A 27508-nucleotide genomic window follows, 5' to 3' on the forward strand; every position below is an offset into this window, starting at 1 on the left:
GAATGCACACAGGGAACTTGCATTCTCGTACATCATGTTGCAGCATGTTGCTGCAGTAGAATCCAGTTAGCCAGTAGGACAAATAGTCAGTATCTGTCTCTGATTCTGACTGCTGATTCCCAAGTTATGCTGCCAAACATAATTCCGCTCCTTCCCTCTCCCGTCACCTCCTCCTTGTTTGCCCGCTCAGGTGGACGTAAAAGATTCCATGTCACCATTTCAAAGAGCAGGGGTGGATGCCTTGGCCAGCATTTATCCCTCAGCCAGCATCACCAAAAACAGATGATCTGATCATGACCACTTTGCTGTGCGCAATTTGGCTACTGAGTTTCCTACACAGTGACAACACTTCAAAATTGGCTGTAAAGTGCTTTGAAATGCACTAGAGTCGTGAAATGCACTCTCAAAATGCAAGTTCTATCTTTTTCCCTTTTCCTATTGCTTAGTCAAAACCTATTTAGCAACAATGGTTTAGTCCCAGTATTTTTGTCCAAAACCACCATAGATTGGAATGCTGCTCAATGCCAGCTCAACACTTGTGCACCTTAGCTGTTTAATTAGTGGTCAGCTCTGGGTGACACTCCCTGCTAAAAGTGTGGGGAGTGATTAAATTAACTGACTAATTAATGGAGGGTGACCAGTTATTTTAAGTGCCCGGCACTGCTGAGTAAGCATTCACAGGAATTCTACAGTAAACAGCGTGACTTTAACATTAATCAACACAATTGAAAATAATCAGGATTTCAGCATTTGAAATGCCCAATAATTCCAAAGGGTGATCCTGACAGGTGGATCCCACGAGACAGATATGTCGAACGCTGCTCAGCTCTCCTTTCTGCCATTTTGAGAATAAAAGCTTTATCATCAATTAGAGAGAAGAGTCATACATCGAAAATATCAGCAGCAAAATGATGAGTTTATAGTAATGGGGGGGGGGGGTTTCCCCTGTCAGTAAGACATAACCAATCAAGAGAGTCTCAAAATCCCCTTAAAATGAGTCTTCAAATGAACTTTCTAGGTTATGTTTTAAATAGAATTTCTTAGTAGAAAAGAAACAAAAAACAGTCAACCCTGGCTCCTCAATAGCAAGCTCCGAATTAGAAAAAAATTTCTGACAGATAATAGGATGCTGGATATTGAGGTTCTGCGGCATTTCGCAAGCTTCTTTATAAGCAACAGTTTTAACTGTATTAATATCCAGTGTACACATGTGTACTTTTCAATATCCATCCCCCTCCCCAAAATGAAAATTGCTTACAATTCTGAAGTGTACTTACATTGCGTGTCCACGTGAGTCTGTCTGTGCTGTAGCCCATCATGTTCATGAGGCAGATCACAAACATGTTCCACTCTGAATGATAATTGGGTCCTCCAGGTGCATTGTATGCATTGTACCACTTGATTAAAACCGGCACTGCAACCTCTTTCGGGAGGATATATTTTATTGCTTGCAAGCATTTTTTCACTATTGGAAGTTGAGCAAAAATATTTTTTTGTTGACAAAGTTTCCTTCATGATTCTCATTGAAATATTTAGTAACAAAGTGCATAATAATGTACTTATTTCATCATAAATCCAATTACAAATCTTGTAAGTTAATTGCATTCAAATACATAGTTCTCTCGGAAGGTATTAAAATCAGTTTGCTCTTACCCAATTGAGAGTTTGTTATTTCGGGTGTAGTGATCCTAATTAAATTGCCATTACTCATTTCCTGAAGAGAAAAATCACAAAACACTCAACATTGGAAAATGAATCACTGTATGAAAACACACACAAGAGTGATGTTTAAATTTATCTGTTTTAATAAAATCAGTTTAAGCTGGCTGAGCAGCCTTTAGGCAGTCTGACCACTGTCTTCACTTCTACATTAGGTGGACTTTGTAAAAGAAAATAAAAGTTCAAATCAGTTTAAGCTGGGAGTGCAGCCTTTGTGCAAAATAAGAGTTACTCGTTCCCTGCCAGTCGGTACATATTGCAGAACTGAGGGACAGCACAGTTACATAATGAACTCGAACCTCAACGGGCAAGTAACCCCTGGGGCAGTTGGGTCCAGATCCCTATCTGTTGTAACCCACATCGCAGGTGACCGATATGCTTGTTGCTAAAGAAAATGCTAAGCACAGCTAAGCAGAGCCCCAGCTCACAAACTTCCCAAGCATTGTTGAAAACCCCAGAATGTTGATACTTGCACTGACCAGGTCCACAACACAAACGTACCAGGGTAACTCTGTTTTGTACAGGATCCCGCAGGGAGTGAATGTATGTACCAATCTGGTGGAAAGTGCAGTCATCCATGTACAGTGAGTCATGAATCTTCGTGGAATCACTCAGCTCAGGGACTGGAGAGGGCCACACAGCCTACGGATTTAAAAAAAATCTCCAATTAATAATTATATTCTCAAAACTCTGCCATTGACTTCTTTGCTGTTAACATGGTTTGCAAAATACCGACTGACCCTCATAGAAAAGCATTTTGCTGTCAAGCAGTCTAAATAAGACTCATCACAATAAGAAACAGTACAATCGCAAAACCTGACTTCAGTAAAACTTGTAAAGCTACAAGTTGAAATGGCAAACTGCATCTAAATACATTTTGGAACTTCTATTAACACTATTATTAAAGTATTATAACATCATAAGTGGCTTTATATACAACAGCTCAGCACTGTTCACGGAGTATCAACATTGAAGAGTCGGTATAACTTGGAGATGATGTCAGTCCTCTGACCGTTAAGCATGCTGAAGCAAACATACAAAGAACAGAGAACAGTACAGCACAGGAACAGGCCATTCGGCCCTCCAAGCCTGCGCCGATCTTGATGCCTGCCTAAACTAACACCTTCTGCACTTCCGAGGCCCATATCCCTCTATTCCCTTCCTATTCAAATATTTTTCAAGTTGTCTCTTAAACGTCGCTATCGTATCTGCTTCCACCTCCTCCCCTGGCAGCAAGTTCCAGGCACTCACCACCCTCTGTGTAAAGAACTTGCATCGCACATCCCCTCTAAACTTTGCCCCTCGCACCTTAAACCTATGTCCCCTAGTAACTGACTCTTTCACCCTGGGAAAAAGCTTCTGACTATCCACTCTGTCCATGCCGCTCATAACTTTGTAAACCTCTATCATGTCGCCCCTCCACCTCCGTCGTTCCAGTGAAAACAATCCGAGTTTTTCCAACCTCTCCTCATAGCTAATGCCCTCCAGACCAGGCAACATCCTTGAAACCTCCTCTGTACCCTCTCCAAAGCCTCCACGTCCTTCTGGTAGTGTGGCGACCAGAATTGCACGCAATATTCTAAGTGTGGCCGAACTAAGGTTCTGTACAGCTGCAACATGACTTGCCAATTTTTATACTCTATGCCCCGACCGATGAAGGCAAGCATGCCGTATGCCTTCTTGACTACCTTATCCACCTGCGTTGACACTTTCAGTGACCTGTGGACCTGTACGCCCAGATCTCTCTGCCTGTCAATACTCCTAAGGGTTCTGCCATTTACTGTATACTTCCCACCTGCATTAGACCTTCCAAAATGCATTACCTCACATTTGTCTGGATTAAACTCCATCTGCCATTTCTCCGCCCAAGTCTCCAACCGATCTATATCCTGCTGTATCCTCTGACAATACTCATCATTATCCGCAACTCCACCAACCTTTGTGTCGTCTGCAAACGTACTAATCAGACTAGCTACATTTTCCTCCAAATCATTTATATATACTACAAACAGCAAAGGTCCCAGCACTGATCCCTGCGGAACACCACTAGTCACATCCCTCCATTCAGAAAAACACCCATCCACTGTTACCCTCTGTCTTCTGTGACTGAGCCAGTTCTGTATCCATCTTGCCAGCTCACCTCTGATCCCGTGTGACTTCACCTTTTGCACCAGTCTGCCATGTGGGACCTTGTCAAAGTCTTTACTAAAGTTCATAGAGACAACATCCACCGCCCTTCCCTCATCAATCATCTTCGTCACTTCCTCAAAAAACTCAATCAAATTAGTAAGACACGACCTCCCCTTCACAAAACCATGCTGTCTCTCGCTAATAAGTTCGTTTGTTTCCAAATACATGGACAAACTTCTCTCTTTAACAGCGCCATCTTTTACAAGGCCCAGTCGGCAGTATTAATTGGGCCCGTTAGCTGCATGCCGCACCATACATATACAGTTCTCATTATCAAGAGTTTTACACAGCGTAATGACCTGGAACTCGCTACCCACAAGGGTGGTGGAAAAGAAGACAATAAATGACTTCAAAAGGAAATTGGATGGCCACTTGAGGGTAATAAGACTTGCCGGACTATGAGTATCAAGCGGGGGAGTGGGACTGACTGAATAACTCCATGGAGAGCTGGAATGGACTCAATGGGCCAAATGGCCTCCTTCTGTGCTGTATAATGTGAGCTAAAAGGAGCATTATCATCGGTTGAGGTACTCATATCAGTGGACCGAGTAGAGTGGAGAATGAACGCTTGCCTGAAAGGAGGCGGCTAGGAATTAGGATCACTGCAAGAATAGAAGAAAATGCGACAAGATGGTACAATTTAGAAGTTGGTGAGCACTTTGGTGATAGTGATCACAATTCGGTTAGGTTTACCTTAGCGATGGGCAGGGACAGGCATATACAGCAGGGCAAGAATTATAGCTGGGGGAAAGGAAATTATGATGCGATTAGGCAAGATTTAGGATGCGTAGGATGGGGAAGGAAACTGCAGGGGATGGGCACAATCGAAATGTGGAGCTTATTCAAGAAGCAGCTACTGCGTGTCCTTGATAAGTATGTACCTGTCAGGCAGGGAGGAAGTTGTCGAGCGAGGGAGCCGTGGTTTACTAAAGAAGTTGAAGAGCTTGTCAAGAGGAAGAAGAAGGCTTATGTTAGGATGAGACGTGAAGGCTCAGTTAGGGCGCTTGAGAGTTACAAGCTAGCCAGGAAGGATCTAAAGGGAGAGATAAGAAGAGCAAGGAGAGGACACGAGAAGTCATTGGCGGATAGGATCAAAGAAAATCCTAAGGCTTTCTATAGGTATATCAGGAATAAAAGAATGACTAGAGATAGGTTAGGGCCAATCAAGGATAGTAGTGGGAAGTTGTGTGTGGAATCGGAGGAGATAGGGGAAGTGTTAAATGAATATTTTTCGTCAGTATTTACAGTGGAGAAAGAAAATGTTGTCGAGGAGAATACTGAGATACAGACTACTAGGCTAGATGGGATTGAGGTTCACAAGGAGGAGGTGTTAGCAATTTTGGAAAGTGTGAAAATAGATAAGTCCCCTGGGCCAGATGGGATTTATCCTAGGATTCTCTGGGAAGCCAGGGAGGAGATTGCAGAGCCTTTGTCCTTGATTTTTATGTCGTCATTGTCGACAGGAGTAGTGCCGGAAGACTGGAGGATAGCAAATGTTGTCCCCTTGTTCAAGAAGGGGAGTAGAGACAACCCTGGTAATTATAGACCTGTGAGCCTTACTTCGGTTGTGGGTAAAATATTGGAAAAGATTATAAGAGATAGGATTTATAATCATCTTGAAAAGAATAAGTTCATTAGAGATTGTCAGCACGGTTTTGTGAAGGGTAGGTCGTGCCTCACAAACCTTATTGAGTTTTTCGAGAAGGTGACCAAACAGGTGGATGAGGGTAAAGCCGTGGATGTGGTCTATATGGATTTCAGTAAGGCGTTTGATAAAGTTCCCCACGGTAGGCTATTGCAGAAAATACAGAAGTATGGGATTGAAGGTGAATTAGTGCTTTGGATCAGAAATTGGCTAGCTGAAAGAAGACAGAGGGTGGTGGTTGATGGTAAATGTTCATCCTGGAGTATAGTTTCTAGTGGTGTACCGCAAGGATCTGTTTTGGGGCCACTGCTGTTTGTCATTTTTATAAATGACCTGGATGAGGGTGTAGAAGGGTGGGTTAGTAAATTTGCAGATGACACGAAGGTCAGTGGAGTTGTGGATAGTGCCGAAGGATGTTGTAGGGTACAGAGGGACATAGATAGGCTGCAGAGCTGGGCTGAGAGATGGCAAATGGAGTTTAATGCGGAAAAGTGTGAGGTGATTCACTTCGGAAGGAGTAACAGGATTGCAGAATACTGGGCTAATGGGAAGATTCTTGGTAGTGTAGATGAACAGAGAGATCTTGGTGTCCAGGTACATAAATCCCTGAAAGTTGCCACCCAGGTTAATAGAGCTGTTAAGAAGGCATATGGTGTGTTAGCTTTTATTAGTAGGGGGATCGAGTTTAGGAGCCACGAGGTCATGCTGCAGCTGTACAGAACTCTGGTGCGGCCGCACCTGGAGTATTGCGTGCAGTTCTGGTCACCGCATTATAGGAAGGATGTGGAAGCTTTGGAAAAGGTGCAGAGGAGATTTACTAGGATGTTGCCTGGTATGGAGGGAAGGTCTTACGAGGAAAGGCTGAGAGACTTTAGGTTGTTTTCGTTAGAGAGAAGGAGGAGAAGAGGTGACTTAATAGAGACATATAAGATAATCAGAGGGTTGGACAGGGTGGATAGTGAGAGCCTTTTTCCTCGGATGGTGATGGCAAAGACGAGGGGACATAGCTTTAAGTTGAGGGGTGATAGATATAGGACAGATGTCAGAGGTAGTTTCTTTACACAGAGAGTAGTAGGGGCGTGGAACGCCCTGCCTGCAACAGTAGTAGACTCGCCAACTTTAAGGGCATTTAAGTGGTCATTGGATAGACATATGGATGAAAATGGAATAGTGTAGGTCAGATGGTTTCACAGGTCGGCGCAACATCGAGGGCTGAAGGGCCTGTACTGCGCTGTAATGTTCTATGTTCTATGTTCTAAAATAGTGATATATTATGGATACACTAGTAGCTGATACAAAACCCAGAACTTAACGATTAACACTGGTCATTTGCTTTAACAGGTAGAGTTTATCCAGAAACTGCAAGGTTTCGAAGAAAAACAGCACTAAGCTATGTTGGGATGAAGAAACTGATAAAACCCTACCTCATCGAGTGCACCAGGGTGCCTGCTTGAAGGTCTTGCTGGGGTGCTGACACTGCCCAATGGAGTGCTAGGTCGTGGCATTGGGTTGGACACAGAAAGTGAGGGAGCTGGAAGTCCAGCAATAAACACCTTTCCTACCTTTAAAAAGAACCAGAATTATAAACAAATAGTTGTTTAGTAGTACAGAACTTGAGTATTGCTGAAAATAGAGACATGTTGTTGAAGCTTTTCATCTTGCACTCATCAGGACAATACACAAGAATAACCAAAGTAAGGGAAAACAACAACGTATACTGCGTGAGAAGAGAATGCTGATTGGTAGAGGCGTTGCCATGGATAATGCAGCAGTTTACGATGACTGCCAGTTAACTGCCAAGCTTTGTTTGAAATTTAAACCAGGCAGCTTGACTCTGATTGGTCAAGGCATTGCCCTGAGGAATGATCCAGCGAATGGCTGTCACTTATTTTGTTCGTAACAAACAACATGCCCCTCCTGCTGTTCTCAACAGGCAAAGAATGGGCCGTACCCAACCAGCCGTGCTTGCAAAACTCAGAACAGTGTCCAACATGAGACATGAATCCGTGATTGGACAACATTTGCTAAATAAACCACAGTGTGCTAAGAATTACACTGACAACCAATTTAAGATTGTCAGTAGGGCTCGCAGTGTGGTGCATTTGCATGTACTGGAAGCTACATATATCAAAGTGATTCTTGACAACGCAGTCGGCCACTGACGTCATCAGACTGCGCCAAGCTGCGTACAAGCGCAAACGGGCTCCTGCTCTCTGCGCATGCACTGCATTCCGCATTGCCAGGACTGGTTGGCGCATGTGCAGATGACGCCTTCGTGTAACGTGGGGAGAGAGCGGGGGAGGGGTGGGGCAGGGGAAGTGGGGAGAGAGCGGCTGAAGACCACCGCTCCAACCTGCCCGCTCGCTCTCTCTCCCCCCCCCACTCACTCCCTCCATCCCACCCGGCCCCGCCCGCTGTCTCCCTCCCTGGCCCACTCGCTCTCTTTCTCCCCGGCCATTGTGTGCTTATTTGAGCAGCGCCGTCCTGGCAGCTACCTGAACGTTGCAGACTGTGACGTTTTAGTGGCACAGGCTGCATTTGTGCATGTGCCAGTGCAGCACCACCTAGTGGCTGCATCGTCAGCAAACGCAGCCTATAATACACTGGGCCCCGTTCTTTGCAGACAGAAAGAACATGTGTACACATTGCGCCTATTTCAGCTAAACAAAATAAGTAACAGCCATTCGCTGGTTCATTCTTCAGGGCAATGCCTTGATCAATCAATCAGAGTCAAGCTGCCTGGTTTAAATTTCAAACAAAGCTTGGCAGTTAACTGGCAGTCACCGTAAACTGCTGCATTCTTCATGGCAACTTCTCTACCAATTACAGTTCACTTGCCAACCAATCAGAACACTCTCCTCATGCAGTATAAGTTGTTGTTTTCCCTTACATTGGCTATTCTTATGGATTGTCCTGATGAGTGCAAGACGAAAAGCTTCAACAATATGTTTCTATTTTCAGCAGGAATTATAAACCTTTAACATGCATACTAATTTACAAAGACATAAAAAATAATAATATCCTTGGAAAATGCCAACCACACTTGTAGTGTGTTGCTGAGAAAACGAAGTTCACCGAGAAATAACAAGCAGCACTTACATAAAGATAGCCTTACTGGTAAAGCACCAGCCCTGAAATTCCCGGGGAGAAGGAATAATTCTAGGCCAATGACACAGATGCAGTTGGAAATCCCAGCATCAGTCTGCTTCAATTATTTTTTGCAGGCTGCTACACTGATTCCAGTGGATCTGGTGTTCCCACTTGAAAAGCAATTCAGAGTCCGGCAAAACTTTCTTCAGCAAAGTGTGGCTGTGGTCTTCCGCTGGTTCAGGCAATCAAAATCAATCACATCACAATTGGTTGCACTGCAAGACTGCACTGACATTTCAACTCCAATCATCATCCCAGCAGCTCCTACTCCAGATTGCCACCCAGTGACACCCAATGGTGGGTGCGGGCATAACACAAAATGAGAAACACAGAACCAGGCTTAGCTAGGACACCCTCTGCACAACCTGCCAACACTGATGGGCATGTATAAAGGCCAATTGAGTGAGGTTCGAGAGGGTAGGGGGGGTCAGTCTTCGGAGAAGTGGGACAAAGGTGGGGAGAAAATTAGCAGCATTTTCGTTTTTTAAAAAAGGAGATAAGCTTGCAAATTGCAGATGAAAAAAATTAATACAGAACATGTAGTGGTACATTGCTCTGGAGCATCGCCATGTCATGCTGGGGGGCTCTGGTGAGTTACTGGTCTTCGCCATGCCGATGGGAGATCAGACACATTTCAATAAGGGAGAGGTGGGAGTGTTGGATGGGGAATCTTTTGCTGTGTGTCAGCCAGCTGGCTAAAACAGCTGCATCAAGCCCTGACTCCAATCAGGTCATTTACATCTCCACTTTTGCCCCGAGAAGACCCATCACCTAAAAGGTCCAGGAAAAGAATCTGATAACCGCCAAAAGTTAAAACATGAATCTGTCCTGAACCCATAACAATTCAATTTTCAAAGTGCTTGGATTTTTAACATGGCCTTTGACTCCATTGCCAGAACCTCAGTGCTTTCTCTGGATGTGACAGTTTATGTTCCAGTGCTGCTGGGTCGATTTGTATGTGCTGCTTTCACACAGACTGCCTGAATGCAGGTCAAGAGTTCATATCACCACCGCATCCTCCCCAGCCCCCACCAATCCATAGATGTACAACGGGACACTGAGATCCACCTGCTCCGAACATGACGCTTCTTCCCTTCTTTACCACCTTTCTCTACCTCCTACCGCAAAGGGAACCTTAAAGATTGCGCAATGTTCAGTATCATTCGCGAAGCAGTCCGTGTCTATATGCAGCAAGACCTGGATAACATTCAGGCTTGGGTTGATAAGTGGCAAGTAACATTTGTGCCACACAAGTGCCAGGCAATGACCATCTCCAACAAGAGGGAATCTAACCACCTCCTCTTGACATTCAATGGCATTACCATCACTGAATGAGTTACCATTGGTTACCATTGACCAGAAACGGAACTGGACCAACCATGTAAATGCTGTGGCTACAAGAGGTCAGGAGGCTGGGAACGCTGCAGCAAGTAACTCACTTCCTGACTCTTTAAAGTTTGTCCACCATCTACAAGGCACAAGCCAGGACCTCATCCACCACCTTAAACATTCACTCCCTCCACCACCAGTACACAGTGGCAGCAGTGTGTACCATCTACAAGATGCACTGCAACAACTCGCCCAGCCTCCTTTGACAGCACCTTCCAAACCTGCAGCCTCTTCAACCTAGAAGGGAAAAGGCAGCAGATGCATGGGAACACCACCACCTGCAAGTCCCCCTCCAAGTCACACATCACCCTGCCTTAGATCTGTGTTGCTGTTCCTTCATTGTCACTGGGTCAAAAAACCTGGAACCCACTTCCTCACAGCACTGTGGGTGTAACTACAGCACATGGGCGGCGCAGTGGTTAGCACAGCAGCCTCACAGCTCCAGCGACCCGGGTTCAGTTCTGGGTACTGTCTGTGCGGAGTTTGCAAGTTCTCCCTGTGACCGTGTGGGTTTCTGCCGGGTGTTCCGGTTTCCTCCCACAGCCAAAGACGTGCAGGTTGATAGGTAAATTGCCCATTGTAAATTTCGCCTAGTGTAGGTAGGTGGTAGGAGAATGGTGGGGATGTAATAGGGAATATGGGATTAACGTAGGATTAGTATAAATGGGTGGTTGTTGGTCGGCACAGACTCAGTAGGCCGAAGGGCCTGTTTCAGTGCTATATCTCTCTATGACATGCACTGCAGTGGTTCAAAAAGGCGGCTCACCACCCCCTTCTCAAGGGCAATTAGGGATGGGCAGTAAATGCTGGTCTAGCCAGCGATGTTGACATTCCATGAAAGAGTAAAAAAAAAAGTATTCCATTCACTGTAAAAGCATAAAATAGAAAGAACGGATTTAGGTACTAAATCCTGCTTTCAACGATTGCGAGGATGGCCTGTATAAAATGCAGCACAATCTGTGCCAGTCGGTCAGTGGTAGCATTCTTGCCACGGAGTCAGGCATTTGCCGGCTCAAGTCCCATTCCAGCATTTATCCTTCAACCAACATCACATCAAAAAGCAGATCATCTGGTCATTATCACCTTGCTGTTTGTGGGAGCTTCCTGTGCGCAAATTGGCTATGTTCCCCTACATCACAATGGTGACTGCAGCTCAAAAGTACTTCATTGGCTGTAAAGCACTTTTGAGATGCCCTGAGGTTACAAAAGGCACGATTTAAATGCAAGTGTTTTTTTTTTTTTAAGGGTTTTCCCATCCAGCGCAGACTAGTTAGAAACTTTGCTTATAGATTTTACGTAAAATATCACAAAATACTTGCAACATCTATCCTCAAAGTAACTGGTTTTAAACTTTGCAGGATGCATTAAGCAACGTAGCCTGTGAATTCAATGCAAATGTTAAATTATCATGGCAACATACCCGAATAATGCCAGTGTACAGCACCAGATTGCCGCTACTTTCCAGGACCATCATTGTGTTGACACTCTGTGCACAAAAAAAAGGACATGGGAGGAATAAAGTGGTCTGAAGTTGCAGAATTAATGCCCACATCTTATATTTTTCAGAGTCTAATTTGTAAATTAGGCCTTGTTACAATTATATGCAGAATTCAAAATGGATATAGGTGGGGAATAATTAAACGGAAGTGAAAGAGGCCATTAAAGCCTCTAGTAAATATGGAAAGGAGGAACCAGTCCCTATGTCTTAGGATCCACTGTTGGCAATATGGGTAAAGAAAACACTAACACATATCCCTCACCCCACCCCATCATCCTTAATTTGGGAACAGGTGCCTGGGAACTGATCCTTCAGTCCTCATTTCACCACTGATTAAGGGATGGGGAGCTGGTTTGAATAAGTTCTCAGGCGGGAGAGGCAGGTAAGTGTCAATACTGATTTTAAATGAAAATTATATAACCTTTAGGGTAGGTATACAGAGAGGGCTAATTTGATGACAGGTAGCTGGAATCTACCCTGACATTAATACTCCAGATGACGTTATAAAGTACAACATCCCTTCATCACTGTCAACAGAACACTGAGATGTGTTGTGCTCTTAAAGCATACTTGAATCGTCTTTATTATTTATGGTTTGTTGCTTTTGAGGCTCATTTCACTTTTAGCCATTGCTTCTCAATGGCAGATGCCAAGGTAGAAAACAATGTCTTTTTCTTTAACAGACACAAACCTTCATATAAAATCGGATACTTGGCAGTGATCAAATCAAAGGGTTCAGGTGACACAATGATTTGTGAGAATGGAGCTTCTGTAGGTCGAGGGCAAGTCAATTGCTATCACTCACATCTGCTCAGAAACCAACAATGGCTCAGTCTCCATGAGTTTTAACTGCAAGTTGTGCACCATTGCATTTTGCTGCACAACAGCAAATAGGAAAATCAATTCCACAGACTTGTTTGTTTTAAATTAGGGTGGCACAATAACAGAAGATAATGGTGCATCAACAACCTGTGACATGGAGCAAAAGAGGACTGTTTCAAACCCTGAGCTGGCATTCAGTTACATCACTGTGGACAAGGATTGGGCTCCCAGTTGTGAAGGTAGACAGGGAAGATCTTCATTCTACAATAGGCTTGCACAATTGGTAGAGACTGGGTGAGGTTTGCCATCCAATAAGCCCCATGGCATTGGTTGAAAAATTAGAGGGAGACAAAAGACATCAGAAAAATAAGTTGCAGAATAGTTTTATTTTCTGCATGTATATTTTCACTTAAATTAAATGTGAATTAGTGAATAAATCCACCAGTCCAATCTCCTTCCACATGGTTATCAGCCGGGGGTACACACAAGAGTGAGCCTGTCGCACAATCTCATGAAAAATTTATAGTATTCCACAATTTTTAAAAAATGATTGCGAAGCACGAACTGGGGAGATGTCAATAAGCTGTGCACAGAAACAGCGTCAATCTGCAGAAGTACAAGAACAATTAGCACAGCAAGATAACCAGTGATACTTCACTTTAAAATGAAACTATCCAATTGTCTAAACACAACTTTCCTGTTATGAGAGATCTAATGTGGTAGCATTAATAAAATTTTTTAAAAACGCTGTTCAAAAGTTGTTGGCCCTCTAAAAGCCTTAAACAGAAAGAAAAGTTAATTTGCTTTCTCGTCCTAACATATCTTCAAGCCGCGTAGTATTTATGTCAAGAGAAGAATACATGGTCTTAATTCCACTCAATGGAACCACTTAGAACAATAAAAATTAAACTGCCCTCCGCTGGTCAATTTCAAAGTTCCTAACCTATGCACAGTGCTGTAGGGCAATGGCAGTGGACAAGGGCAGACAGAGTGACCAAACAGCTGCTTGAATAGCCCAAAATAGCTGGCTTGCTTAATATGCTTTGAGCAGCACCTTCGCAACTGACGCCTTCCGATATAGGCAGCTGTCATAAGTGGGGGGTGTAAGTGATGGGGTCTATAACATCTTTCTAAAAAATAATTTCAAGGAAACACTGCCAAAAGATTTGCAATTAGCAGTTACGACGCCAATGAAGATGCCTGTAGCGCCTTTGTTACTGCTGGACTTGACTATTGTAATGTTCACCTGGCTGGCCTCCCAGCTTCCACCCTCCGCAAACTTGAACTCATGCAAACATGTGCTGCACATATCCAAACTCGCACCAAGTCCCGAACACACATCAGCCCTGTACTTGATGACCTATGGTGCCCAGTCCAGCAAAGCCTCAATTTTAAAATTCTCTATTGTTTTCAAACCTCTCAATGGCCTCGTCCCTCTCTATCTCTGTTAGCTCCTCAAGTTCTACAACCTTCCAAAATCTCTGCCCTCCTCCAATTCTGGCCTCTCTCACATCCCTGATTTTAATCGCTCCACTATTGGTGACCGTGCCTTTAACTGCCTAAGCTCTGGAATTCCTTTCCTAAACCTATCTGCTGCCTTGAAGACAATACTTGAAATCTAACTCTTCACCAAGCTCTTGTTCAACTGTCCTTACATCTCCTCATGTGGCTCGATGTCAAATTTTACTTGAAATGTTCCCGTGAAGAAACTTTGGGCATTTTACAATGTTGAAGGTGCTATATAAATACAAGTTGTTGTTTGAATGTTCTGTATGAGAAGCAGCAGGATTTAAAGCACAGCTCACCTCCACTGGGGCAGCATCTTTCGCTTGTATGACAGTAACTGTTCCGAAAATTAGCTGAGTCAAGTCATTGCTTTCTTCAAATTTTACACACCTGTTTAGAATTTAAGCAGATGCATCAAAGAAAAGCTTTCCAAATACTGAATATATAGCCACATGCCTAAAGAAGCCATCACACCGTTTTTAACCAGATAGCCAGATCATCAAATAGATTGAAAATTATCAAAACTTAAATCGAATTATCAGATTTAAAAATCTTCAGTTAAAATTTGAGATACACAATGCAGGGCGGCATTAAAAATGAGAAAATAGAGCAGGGGAGCAGCCACCCTGCACTAACACCCATCACTTTCCATTTACAAATGGGCCTTCCGAACCGCTGGACAAAAACAAATTCTGCATATAAGGTATAACATTTAGTAAAGGGAAGTTGAAACAATTGAAGGTAGCAAACCATGTTTTTAACATGGCAGTTGAATGAATGCACAAGAGAATGTCCTCACTTTCAATTTCTATCAGAATATAAACAGTGAAATAAGCAGGTGTCATTAAATTACAGAAAGTAACATGGCCAAGAGAGAGTTATGTATCCAAACCCCCAAATTAAATTTTATAAAAACTCAGTCCAGCTGCCCACATAGTGTTCAATATAAATCCTTTGTAAATAAAGCCATTCAGGTAAAATTCAATACATTTTAACCTTTACTTTATCATTTGACCAGCTTTTCAGTGGACACACTCACCGCAGCTGATGGCGAGACTCCACCAAGTAACATAAAAACTTCTGACCGCAGAGATCACTGGTAATAAATACTTTGGTAGCCTGACAATTCTTTTCTCTGTGAAGACAGAAGTTAACACTTGAGGTTTCTGCAATGCAGGCGGGTGTGTTATTGACATTACTTTCTGCTGTCTGAGGAAGAGTTCACTTACAAAATGTTAATCTGCTTTTCTTTTTCAGGGGCATGTTTGGTAGGAGTATGAAGAATTATGAAACCAAGATAGGAAAATGGAGTTGAGGCACAGATCAGCCATGACCTGACTGAATGGGAGAACAAGCTCGAGGAACTAAATGACTTACTTCTGTTTCTATGTTCCCAGATGCCGACTGACCTGCTGCACATTTTTTTTTTTTGTCCAAAGCAGTACAACATGTTATTTTTTTCTTCCAATTTTTTCTCCTCTTTCAAGGCCCCATCTTGTCCTGAGATGATCCCACAGAAACTGCAAGCTCTCCACTATCTTACCCAAGTGGCTTTTGTGTTTTCTTTCTGACCTCAGATGGTATCACAGCTGTTCTTTCTCAACATTCACACATGTGCATAAGCACGATGTCACAGGACAGAAAGCTGGAGCACTAACCCTGGCAGATTCTGCTTCTTTTGCTCTCAAGCTCGAAGGTATCTTAACTGCTGCACCAGCTGAGATCAACTGACAAGAGACATACCTTAAATCAAACCTGGGACTTGCTGGGCTGTTGCAATGGAGCATGCAACATTGACTCTGGACCTCACGAAGTCTCATGGCATCAGGTTAAACATAGGCAAGGAAACCACCTGCTGATTACAATCTACTGCCCTCCCTCAGCTGTGTATTTCACCATGGTCTCGACAATAAAATGAACTCTGTTATTTTATGATGTGATTATAGAGAAAAAGGAGCTGAGGAAGTGCTATAATACTGAGAACCGAGAGAAGGTTCAGAATGAGACCATCGAATCAAATTCAAAATGACGATGTAGCCTAAAATGTACTTTACGTTACATTAATTTATAGCATATACTGTTCAATTTGGCATTTTTTCCACACAATTTTTAATGATATTTTGCATCATTCATTAAAATGCCACATGAACTGGGAGGTCTTCTCCCAGCGTTATAATGCACGATAATACATGTAAGGTTTTACAGCGTATCACATTCAGATTAAAAAAGATCATTAGTTAAAGAAAGAATGCTTCCACTACCCGCCACCTCCAGCCCCCGCCCTGCCGAGAATAAAGTTATTCTGGGTTTGCAATGCTTCAGTCTTAAACTCGAACGGTACAGAAAATATCTACATACACCATGCCTGTAGTAACATCTCCCTGCTCAGCATAGTGGGGAAGGTCTTTGCTCGAGTCGCTCGAAATAGGCTCCAGAAGCTGGCCGAGCGCGTCTACCCTGAGGCACAGTGTGGCTTTCGTGCAGAGAGATCGACCATTGACATGCTGTTCTCCCTTCGTCAGATACAGGAGAAATGCCGTGAACAACAGATGCCCCTCTACATTGCTTTCATTGATCTCACCAAAGCCTTTGACCTCGTCAGCAGACGTGGTCTCTTCAGACTACTAGAAAAGATTGGATGCCCTCCAAAGCTACTAAGTATCATCACCTCATTCCATGACAATATGAAAGGCACAATTCAACATGGTGACTCCTCATCAGACCCCTTTCCTATCCTGAGTGGCGTGAAACAGGGCTGTGTTCTTGCACCCACACTTTTTGGGATTTTCTTCTCCCTGCTGCTTTCACATGCGTTCAAGTCTTCAGAAGAAGGAATTTTCCTCCACACAAGATCAGGGGGCAGGTTGTTCAACCTTGCCCGTCTAAGAGCGAAGTCCAAAGTACGGAAAGTCCTCATCAGGGAACTGCTCTTTGCTGACGATGCTGCTTTAACATCTCACACTGAAGGGTGTCTGCAGAGTCTCATCAACAGGTTTGCGGCTGCCTGCAATGAATTTGGCCTAACCATCAGCCTCAAGAAAACGAACATCATGGGACAGGACGTCAGAAATGCTCCATCCATCAATATTGGCGACCGCGCTCTGGACGTGGTTCAAGAGTTCACCTACCTAGGCTCAACTATCACCAGTAACCTGTCTCTAGATGCAGAAATCAACAAGTGCATGGGAAAGGCTTCCACTGCTATGTCCAGACTGGCCAAGAGAGTGTGGGAAAATGGCGCACTGACACGGAACACAAAAGTCCGAGTGTATCAAGCCTGTGTCCTCAGTACCTTGTTCTACGGCAGTGAGGCCTGGACAACGTATGTCAGCCAAGAGCGACGTCTCAATTCATTCCATCTTCGCTGCCTCCGGAGAATACTTGGCATCAGGTGGCAGGACCGTATCTCCAACACAGAAGTCCTTGAGGCGGCCAACATCCCCAGCTTATACACACTACTGAGTCAGTGGCGCTTGAGATGGCTTGGCCATGTGAGCCGCATGGAAGATGGCAGGATCCCCAAAGACACATTGTACAGCGAGCTCGCCACTGGTATCAGACCCACCGGCCGTCCATGTCTCCGCTTTAAAGACGTCTGCAAACGCGACATGAAATCCTGTGACATTGATCACAAGTCGTGGGAGTCTGTTGCCAGCGTTCGCCAGAGCTGGTGGGCAGCCATAAAGGCGGGGCTAAAGTGTGGCGAGTCGAAGAGACTTAGTAGTTGGCGGGGAAAAAGACAGAGGCGCAAGGGGAGAGCCAACTGTGTAACAGCCCCGACAAACAAGTTTTTCTGCAGCACCTGTGGAAGAGCCTGTCACTCTGGAATTGGCCTTGAAAGCCACTCCAGGCACTGCTTCACAAACCACTGACCACCTCCAGGCGCTTATCCATTGTCTCTCGAGATAAGGAGGCCAAAGAAGTAGTAACATCTTACACTTAAACACAGACTCCCCTTTTGGTATGAAACTAAAGCTCATCAACAAACTTAAGCAAAGGTTAATCTGGCAGCCGGCTCCTTGACACTCTGATATAACAACAACTTCCATTTACCTAGTATCTTTAATGGAGGTTTAGTAATGCGGGAAGGGTCGCATAGTGGTAATGTTACTGGACGAGTAATCCAGAGGACCGGAGGAATGCTGCAGAGGCGAGTTCAAATCCACCGCGGCAGCTGGTGGAATTTAAATGTAATCAATTAATTAATTAATCTGGAATAAAAAGCAAGTCTCAGAAGCAGTGACAATGAAACTACCTGACTGACGTAAAAGCCCATTTGGTTCACTAATGTCCTTTAAAGGAAGGAAATCTACCATCCTTACCTGGTCTGATCCATGTGATTCCAGATCCACAGTAATGGAGTTGACTCCTCACATGCATTTTGAAATCGCCTCACAAGCCACTTAGTTGAATCAAACCATGACAGAAAAGTTGAAGAATAAAACCTTGACGGGCCACCTGGCATCGACCTGGGCACTGGAAACGACAAAGACACACCGTGCCCAGTCTACGCTGCAAATGCCTTCCCACCAACATCAAAGGACTTGTTCCAAAATTGGGAGAGCTGTCCCACAGACTAGTTAAGCAACAACTGACATAGTCATACTCATTGAATCATACTTTACAGCCAATGTCCAAGGCTCCTCCATCACCATCCCTGGGCAAGTCTGGTCCCACCAGCAGGACAGATCCACCAGAGGTACCAGCACAGTGGTACACAGTCAGAAAGGAGTGGCCCTGGGAGTCCTCAGCATTGACTCTGGACCCATGAAGTCTCATGGTATCAGGTCAAACATGGGCAAGGCCACCACCTGCTGATTACAATCTACTGCCCTCCCTTGGTTGATGAATCAGTACTCCTCCATGTTGAACACCAATTGGAAAAGGCATTAAGGCTACCAAAGGCACAGAATGTACTCTGGATAAGGGACTTCTATGTCCATCGCCACTACTGACCAAGCTAGTCAAGTCCTGAATGACATAACTCCAAGCCTTTACTAGGTGGTGAGGGAACCAACGAGGGTTAAAAACCTGCTTGACCTCACCCTCAGCAATCTACCTGGCGTGAATGCATCTGCCATGACCGTACTGGTAGGAGTGACTCCTTAGAGAGACGAACCCTCCATTGTGTTATATGGCACCACCAACATGCTAAATGGGATAGATTTTGAACAGATCTAGCAGCTTAAAACTGGTCATCCATGAGTGCTATGGGCCATTGCCAGCAGAAAAACTGTATTCAACCACAATCTGTAACCCCACGGCCTGGCACATCCTCCACTCTATCTTTACCATCAAGCCAGGGGATTAACCCTGGTTCGATGAGGAGTTTCGGAGCGCATGCCAGGAGCAGCAGCAGGCACACCTAAAAATGAGGTGCCAACCTAGTAAAGCTACAATGCAGGACCAAATGCATGTTAAACAGTGGAAGCAGCATGTTACAAGATCTAGACAATCCCATGACTAATGATCAGATCAATGCTCTGCAGTCCTGTGACATTTACCCATGCATGGTGGTGGACAATTAAACAAGTAACCAGAGAAGGAGGCTCCACAAACATCCCCATCCTCAATGATGGAGGAGCCCAGAATGCTAGTAAAAAAGACAAGGCCGAGGCATTTTCAATCATCTTCAGCCAGAAGTGCTGAGTGAATGTTCCATTGCAGCCTCCTGCTGAAGTCCCCAGCATAATGGATGCTTGCCTTCAGCCAATTGATTCACTTGTATCAGCAATGGCTATGAGCACTGACAACATCCCGGCTGTAGCACTGAAGACTTATGCTCTAGAACTAGCTGCACCCCTAACCAAGCCTTTCCAGTACAGCTACAACACTGGCATCTACCCATCAATGTAGGAAATTGTCCAATTATGTTCTCTCCACAAAAGGCAGGACAAATCCAATCCGGTCAATTCCCACCCCATCAGTCTACTCTCTATCATCAGCAAACCAACATTGCTATCAAACAGCATTTACACACCAATAACCCTTTCACCAATGCTCAGCTTGGGTTCTGCCAGGGCCACTCAGTTCCAGATCTCATTACAGCCTTGGTCCAAACATGGATTTAAAAGATATAAATTCAAGAGGTGAGGCATGTATGACTGTTCTTGACTTGAAGGATATTAAATGTGTGCGCATCAAGGAGCCCTAGTAAGCTTGAAGTCGATGGTAATCTGGGAGAAAGCTCTCCACTGGCTGGAGTGATACCTAGCACAAAGGAAAATGTTTGTGTTTGTTAGAGGTCAATCATCTCAGCCCCAGGATATTGCTGCAGGAATTCTTCAGGGTAGTGTCCTAGGCCCAACCATCTTCAGCTGCTTGATCAATGACCTTCCCGACATCATAAAGTCAGAAGTGGGAATGTTCGATGATGATTGCAGTGTTCAGTACCATTCACAACACCTCAGATACTGAAGCAGTCCAAGCATGCATGCAAGACCTGGACAACATTCAGGCTTGGGCTGATAAGTGGCAAAGTAAAATTTGCACCACAAATGCCAGGCAATGACCATGCCCAATATGAGAGATTCTAACCATCGCCCCTTGACGTTCAACTGCATTACCATTGCCGAATCCCTCACTGTCAGTATCCTGAAGGGGGTTAGCATTGACCAGAAACTTAACTGTACCAGCCATATAAATACTGTGGCAGCAAGAGCAGGTCAGAGGCTGGAAGTTCTGCAGCACATACCTCACCTCATGACTCCCCAAAGCCTGTCCACCATCTACAAGGCACAAGTCAGGAGTGTGATGGAATACTCTCCACTTGTCTGGATGGGTGCAGCTCCAAAAACACCAGAGAAGCTCAACACCATCCAGGACAAAGCAGACCACTTGATTTGTACCCCATCCATAACTTTAAACATTCACTCCCTCCACCACCCACACACAGTGGCAGCAGTGTGTACCATCTATCAAATGCAATGCAGTAACTCGCCAAGGCTCCTTTGACAGTACCTTCCAAACCTATAACCTGTAACACCTGGAAGGACAAGGGCAGCAGTCGCATGGGAACACCACCCAGTTTCCCCTCCAAGTCATATACCATCCTAACTTGGAACTATATCTCAGTTCCTTCACTATCACTGGGTCAAAATCCTCCCTAACGCACTGTGGGTCTACCTATACCACATGGACTGTAGCTGTTTAAGAAGACAGCTCATCCCACCTTCTCAAGGACAATTAGGGATGGACTAAAATGCTGGCCTTGCCAGCGACATTAACATCCCATGAAAGTCACTACTTTACAAAGGCAGAAGAAAAAAAATATACGAAAAGAATGAAGAAGGCAACTGCAATGATATTCTGGACAGGGACTTCCTATTTCCCCAAGAAAACAGCAACGATTTTCTGAGAACAGCCTTTATGAGACAGTGGCCATGGCTTAGTGCACGGCCAGTGGTAGCACTCGCCTCCTCAGCAGGAATATCACAAAGGGACCAGAAAATTAATAGAAAAGAAAAAACATACATCGTTTGCCAAGAGAAAAGCATCAATTTGACTGCAGCTGCGGCTTAGTCTTAACAATCTCACCTCCATGTTAGACAGATGTGGATTCCACTGCAGAGATTTCAGCATAAAACTTGCACTGCAATGTTGAAGGAATACTGCATTGTCAGAGATGCCGTCTTTCTGCAGTACACAAAGGCCCTGTTCAAATAAGCATAAATGATCCCATGGTATTCTGGAAGAAAAGCAGGGGAGTTCTCCATTGCCCTTGCCCTTGCCAACATCCATTCCTCAACCAAAACCAATAAAACGTACAAACTGGTCACTTAGCGCATTGCTATTTGTGGGAACTTGTTATGCACAAACTGGCTGCCATGCTTACCTACCATGTTTATCTGCACTTCAGAGGTAAATCACGAACTGTGATGTCCTAAGAACATGAAAGGTGTTTACAGAAATGCAATTTTTTTCCTGAAATAATGCAGAAATGGCCCTGTCTCTATGGCCATTGTCTCAAAAAGTAGCCTTGGATGGATAAATTCTTGAAAAAAAAGCCTAAAAAAAAAACCCTTGACTGACCTCATGTTGAGCACGTTTTCTGTCCACAAGTGATCAAGGCACAATTCCGGAATGACCGGCTCCGTTTCAGGCACCAACAAGGAGTCACTGAGAGTACTGTTCGGGGAGTGGGAATTTCGACCACGCTTTGGAGACGGCGTGTAGGTTGATAAGTTGAATCGCTGCACGCCAGAGAACGCTGAAACTCCCAGGGACGGGGAATGGGAACGACTGGAAAGAGAAAAAAATGCAACAAAACTAGCAGTTGTACGTAAATGAGAGGTGGGGAGAAAACACACAAAAATCTAGCAAAGCATCTCCGACAGATATCATTAATGATGCAAGCTGCTGATTCGGAGCATTAATGCTGGAAACAGTGAGAAAGAATCTTTGTTCTTTGCATCGATGCTCCCTTCAAAAGGTGCAATTCCAACTGCGTGCATCAACAGGAATGGAGTTCTGCACAACACACCTTCATAACTCTTTACATTATTTGTTCTCATTGCCTTTTCCCAATTATTTTTTAAAAATCTAAAACCCGTTCATGCACTGTTTTTCCCCAGCTCCCCTCCTCCATCCACCAATTTCACAAGGGGATGAGGGGCAGTAAAGCAGATCACTGTTGAAAGATTTACCACATTTTAAATTAGGTTACGGTATGTGAACCCCACATTAATGAGACATTGCTGGTGTTGGACTCAGTAATGAAACAAATAGAGTGGGGGAGTGGACTGGGGTGGTTGTTCAGCATGAAGTGTCTGTAGAGAAATGATAAAAGATAACTCAGGTAGAGAGTGCTGTGAGTGGTTAACTAAGATGGTAGGAAAGTGGGTAAGAGCAAATGTGTCGAGTCAACAAGATTCCTGGATTATATTGAAGGGAGGTGAGAGTGTGGGGAGAGAGGAGAGGAGACATTGATGAGAAGCCTGGTCAGCTGAGGGTAAACAATGCAATTGTCTGCGAAAGAACGGAGGGACTGGTACAAAATGTGGATCCTCTGCTCAGTGACAAGCTAACCTGCCTTTTTTCTGCTCCGCACAAAATTTGGGATATTTAAGAGAGGTTGGATACTCAATAAAAACCACAATCCTATCAGGCAACGTGGAGCAAAATTAGTTTCAATTAGTTAGACTAGCCACCAAAATAGAAAATTGCGGGAATTACTTTTGTTAAAAAATACTCGTGCACAAGGAAAGCTGGAATCACAAAGAAAAGTGCTTGCACGTAAATGTGGGAAAAACCTAAAATAGGGAGGGGATGGAGAAAGAGGCAAGATAGTATAACAAACAGAGAGGGGAAGATGAAATGTTTTATCTTGTTCAGTTAATACCCTGAGCAGAGACTGGGGATGGGATTGGTTGGGATTTCTGAGTGATTGGTTCAAGTCTGGTGTGAGCATGAGAGTGTGGCAAGGGGAGAAAATAGCTCCAGGAAGAGGGTGCAGGTCTTGGGTGAAACAGTGAAACATCAGGCTGGTGGCAGGCATGGCTGTCGAAATCCTCATGTTCACTTGACTTGGAAAGTCAAAAAAGTACACAGACGCACAAGCAGAGAAATTGAAAATATACTCTGTCATAAACATGCGCAATGCCATGATGATTTCCCAAACCAATACCATCATGTTCACTATGTAGTAGTAAAGCCAGGACCCCAGATAGTCAAAGAGGCTTCTACAATGTCACTAATGTCAAAAGAACCAAAACGATTTATTTTCTTTGTGCAATGAACATTGAAATTCTTTACTATACCAATGTTGAATTTTGTTTGGTCGCACAGACTTGAGTATTGCTGAAAATAGAGGCACATTGTCAAAGCTTTCCATCTTGCACTCATCGGGACAATACGCAAGAATACTAATGTAAGGGAAAACAACGACTTTATACTGTATGAAAAGAGTGCTGATTGGTTGGCAAGTGAACTCTAATTGATAGAGGCATTGTCAAGGAGAATGCACCAGTTTATGGTGACTGACAGTTAACTCCCAAGCTTTGTTTGAAATTTAAACCAGGCAGCTTGACTCTGAATGGTCATTCCTGAGGAATGAACCAGTGAATGGGTGTCACTTATTTTGTTTAGCTGAAACAGGCACAATGTGTTCTTTCTATCTGCAAAGAACAGAGCCCTGTGTATTAATATATGTAGCATCCAGTACGTACACATGCACCACACTGCAAGCCTGACTGACAATCTTAAATTAGTCGTCAGCGTAATTCTTAGCAAACTGAGGACTATTTAGCAAATGTTGTCTAATCGCAGAATCACATTTAATGTTGGACACTATGTTTTGAGTTTTGCAAGTATGGGCTATTCACTGGTTCATTCCTCAGGACAATGCCTTGATCAATCAGAGTCAAGCTGCCTGGTTTAAATTTCAAACAAAGCTTGGCAGTTAACTATCAGTCACCGTAAACTGGTGCATTCTCCATGGCAATGCCTCTATCAATCAAAATTCACTTGCCAACCAATCAGCACGTTCTTCTCATACAGGAAAAAGTCATTGTTTTCCCTTAAATTGGTATTCTTGCGGATTGTCTTGAGGAGTGCAAGACAAAAAGCTTTGACATGTCTCTACTTTCAGCAATACCTAATGTAGAATGTGTTCGATAGTGCACCAGTTTATGCTCACCATCCCATTATTTTCTCTAACTGTTCAATCAAACTATTGTGTAGAGGGAAAAATTGTGGCCGATGCAGCTAAATAAATACACACATATATATAAGATGAAAGTATAGCCACATATTGTTACAAAATGGAGTATTTACCCAAGGCATTGTGGGACAAGTTAGTTAGCGTGCAGCCTTGAGCATGGTACTGCTTAGCACAGGCAATCAGCCTGACCAAGGAGGGCCCCCATATCAGTGCATAAGACAGCTGCTCTGTCTAATTGCAGACTACACAAAGCAACTAGGAATGCAGGCCTGATAGAGGTAGAAGGATTCATTGTGAAGACTCAAGGATAGTTGATAAGGGGGGTTTGGTAAACAAGTTGAGATGGTCAGGGGCATACCCTGAGCTATCCCCACAACCACATGATGCATAATTAATAATTTTATTGGTAATGAATGTAATGTATGTAATCAATAACCGTTATGATTGGATTGTGTCCAGCCGGGATGGGCTAAGTAACTGTATATCTATTGTGGATTTTCCTTTGTTCGGTGGAGAGGCATCTGGACAGCCCAGTAACCTGCTCCCCGCTGGCGTAACTAAATAAACTGTTTGACATTGGAGCAGACCTGAGTGTCGAGTGATTCTCCGAGATTCATTCCCGCTAACAATTGTCTTTGCTCACCTCAGAGCTGCCATGTTTGAAATGGAAGGAGAGTGAGAGCGAGAATGTGCACCAGGAGAGACTGTGGACCTGTTCTGGTTCGGAAAGGAGGAGAAGTTTTGGAACGGAGATGCTATAGGTGACTCTCCCTTTGAGACACTTCTGAGATGAGCAGTCAAAGAGCTGCTGGTGGCAATCTGCTGAGGGGTTCCTGACGTGCCGGGACACCTCAGAACAGTGTTTTGTTCCTAGTGGGAGAAATACAAGAATTTATGCCTGACATCGAGATATGGCAAATATACATCAAAACAAGACAGAAGACAGCTTGTTACAACATGTTACGTTATTTACCATGGTTTCCATCACTAACCAGAGACGAGCAAAGTGGGCAGTTTATTATAGTTTACGTTTTTAAAAATTCATTCATGAAATGTGAGCGTTGCTAGCAAGGCCAGCGTTTATTGCCGATCCAGGTGGATTGCGCCTGAGTGGCTTGCTAGGCCACTTCAGAGGGCAATCAAGAGTCAACCAGATTGCTGTGGGTCTGGAGTCACATGGTGGGCCAGAATGCATAAAGACAGCAGATTTTATTCCCTAAATGACATGGATGAACAAGATGGGGTTTTATAACAAACTGGTAGTTTCATGGTCACCGTCATTGAGACTAGCTTTTTATTCCAGATCAATTTAATAAATGAATTTAAATTTCCCAGCTGCTATGGTGGAACACATCTCCAGATTATTAGTCAAGGCCTCTGGATTACTAGTCCAGGAAGATAATCACTAAGTTCCCATACCCCTGATTCGACATTAAAATTAGATACCCAACTTTCCAGCTGAACGTTGGGAAAGTGTTATGACCGAGTCTGGAGGAGTGCACTGTCTTTCTCTAGTTCCACTTCTCCACGGTTCACATGTATTTAAGTGTTTTACCCAGTCACTGATATGGCCAAATATATACTTAACCAATTTTAGTTTCAGAATAAAATCTACCAACCAGGTTTCTTTAATAAACAAAAATTAATTTATTACAAAACAAGACTGATTCAATAAAGATGCAAAGCTTATAACACAGGTTGAAATATGAAAGTTCCCTCCTAAATAACTCAACATGCATGCACACACACCATAGAATCATAGAACGTTTAAGGCACAGAAAGAGGCCACTTGACCCATCATGTCTGTGCCGGCCAAAAAATGATTTACCGATTCTAATCCCACCTTCCAGCATTTGGTCCGTAGCCCTGCAGATTACAGCACTTGAGGTGCATATCCAGACTCCTTTTGAATGAATTGAGGGTCTCTGGCTCAACTACCCTTTCAGGCAGTGCGTTCCAGACCCCCACCACCCTCTGGGTGAATAAGTTTTTCCTCATCTCCCCTGTACTTTTTCTATCAATCACTTTAAATCTATGTTCTTTCGTCACTGACCTCTCTGCTAAAGTGAATAGATCCTTCATCCCCACTCTATCCAGGCCCCTCAAAATTTTGTACATTTCAATCAGATCTCCCCTCAGTCTTCTCTGTTCCAAGGAGAACAACACCAGCCTATCCAATCTTTCCTCACAGCTGCATTTTTCCAGTCCTGGCAACATCCTCGTAAATCTCCTCTGTACCCTCTCTAGTGCAATAACATCCAGTTAAAGAAAAAATAAAGAAGTTTTCTCTGCAGAGATTCACTTTACAAAAATGACAAAAAAAAACACTTTGGCCAAATACTTGTTAATTCTAGAAGGAAAAGGATAAGATACTGAATGTTCACAGCTGGTCCTTTGGTCTGGCATCCAGGTGCACGGCGACAGCTGTCACTGGGATCTTTTTGGAGCAGTTCTCTTCAGGCGACGTCAAGGATTAATCTGGCAGGCTTTTCAGAAGAAATGCAGCATCAGTTTCTCTATTTCTCACACTGGATTCTCAGGGTTTCTCAAAGAGGTGGCACAAGATGAGCTGGGTGCTTCTCTCAGCAGGCTACATTCCCAACTGACATTCAAAACAGTCCACACCCCAACTGAACCAAAACCAATATCCAAAAGCGAAACCAACTCTCGACCACCATAAACCTTGACACGTCAATTCTCCACAAACAACTCCTATAGTCAGCAAAGCTCCAGGTGTTTACTTAGCTTGAGACCTGTGACTTCCAATAATTGTTTGTTTTTAAACCAAGTCCCAAGTCTTTCTTTTTTTAAAGAACAAGTCCAGCATCTCCTCAGGTATTTCCACAGACTTTGACACACAAGTCCTCAAAAAATATTTTTAAAATGGAAGCACCTTCATAACAAAAGACTGAAGTCGTTTTCAGACCCC

The 27508-nt window shown here is 43.9% G+C and overlaps 1 protein-coding gene across 3 annotated transcripts in view; it reads right to left on the reverse strand.

The window, feature by feature from the left end:
- Positions 1 to 27508, reverse strand: part of anapc1 (anaphase promoting complex subunit 1) — a 210645-nt gene that overhangs the window by 160125 nt on the left and 23012 nt on the right. For all 3 annotated transcript variants that reach the window (XM_068027605.1, XM_068027603.1, XM_068027604.1), the window contains exons 9-17: positions 25223 to 25449; positions 21951 to 22160; positions 14959 to 15054; positions 14219 to 14309; positions 11514 to 11579; positions 6979 to 7116; positions 2221 to 2361; positions 1654 to 1714; positions 1278 to 1465 (exon numbers count right to left, since the gene is read on the reverse strand). In XM_068027605.1, coding sequence (XP_067883706.1) covers positions 1278 to 1465; positions 1654 to 1714; positions 2221 to 2361; positions 6979 to 7116; positions 11514 to 11579; positions 14219 to 14309; positions 14959 to 15054; positions 21951 to 22160; positions 25223 to 25449 — 1218 coding nt within the window. The remainder of the gene's footprint in view (positions 1 to 1277; positions 1466 to 1653; positions 1715 to 2220; positions 2362 to 6978; positions 7117 to 11513; positions 11580 to 14218; positions 14310 to 14958; positions 15055 to 21950; positions 22161 to 25222; positions 25450 to 27508) is intronic.

The sequence above is a fragment of the Heterodontus francisci genome, chromosome 3 (assembly GCF_036365525.1).
Source record: "Heterodontus francisci isolate sHetFra1 chromosome 3, sHetFra1.hap1, whole genome shotgun sequence".
Taxonomy (NCBI): Eukaryota; Metazoa; Chordata; class Chondrichthyes; order Heterodontiformes; family Heterodontidae; genus Heterodontus; species Heterodontus francisci.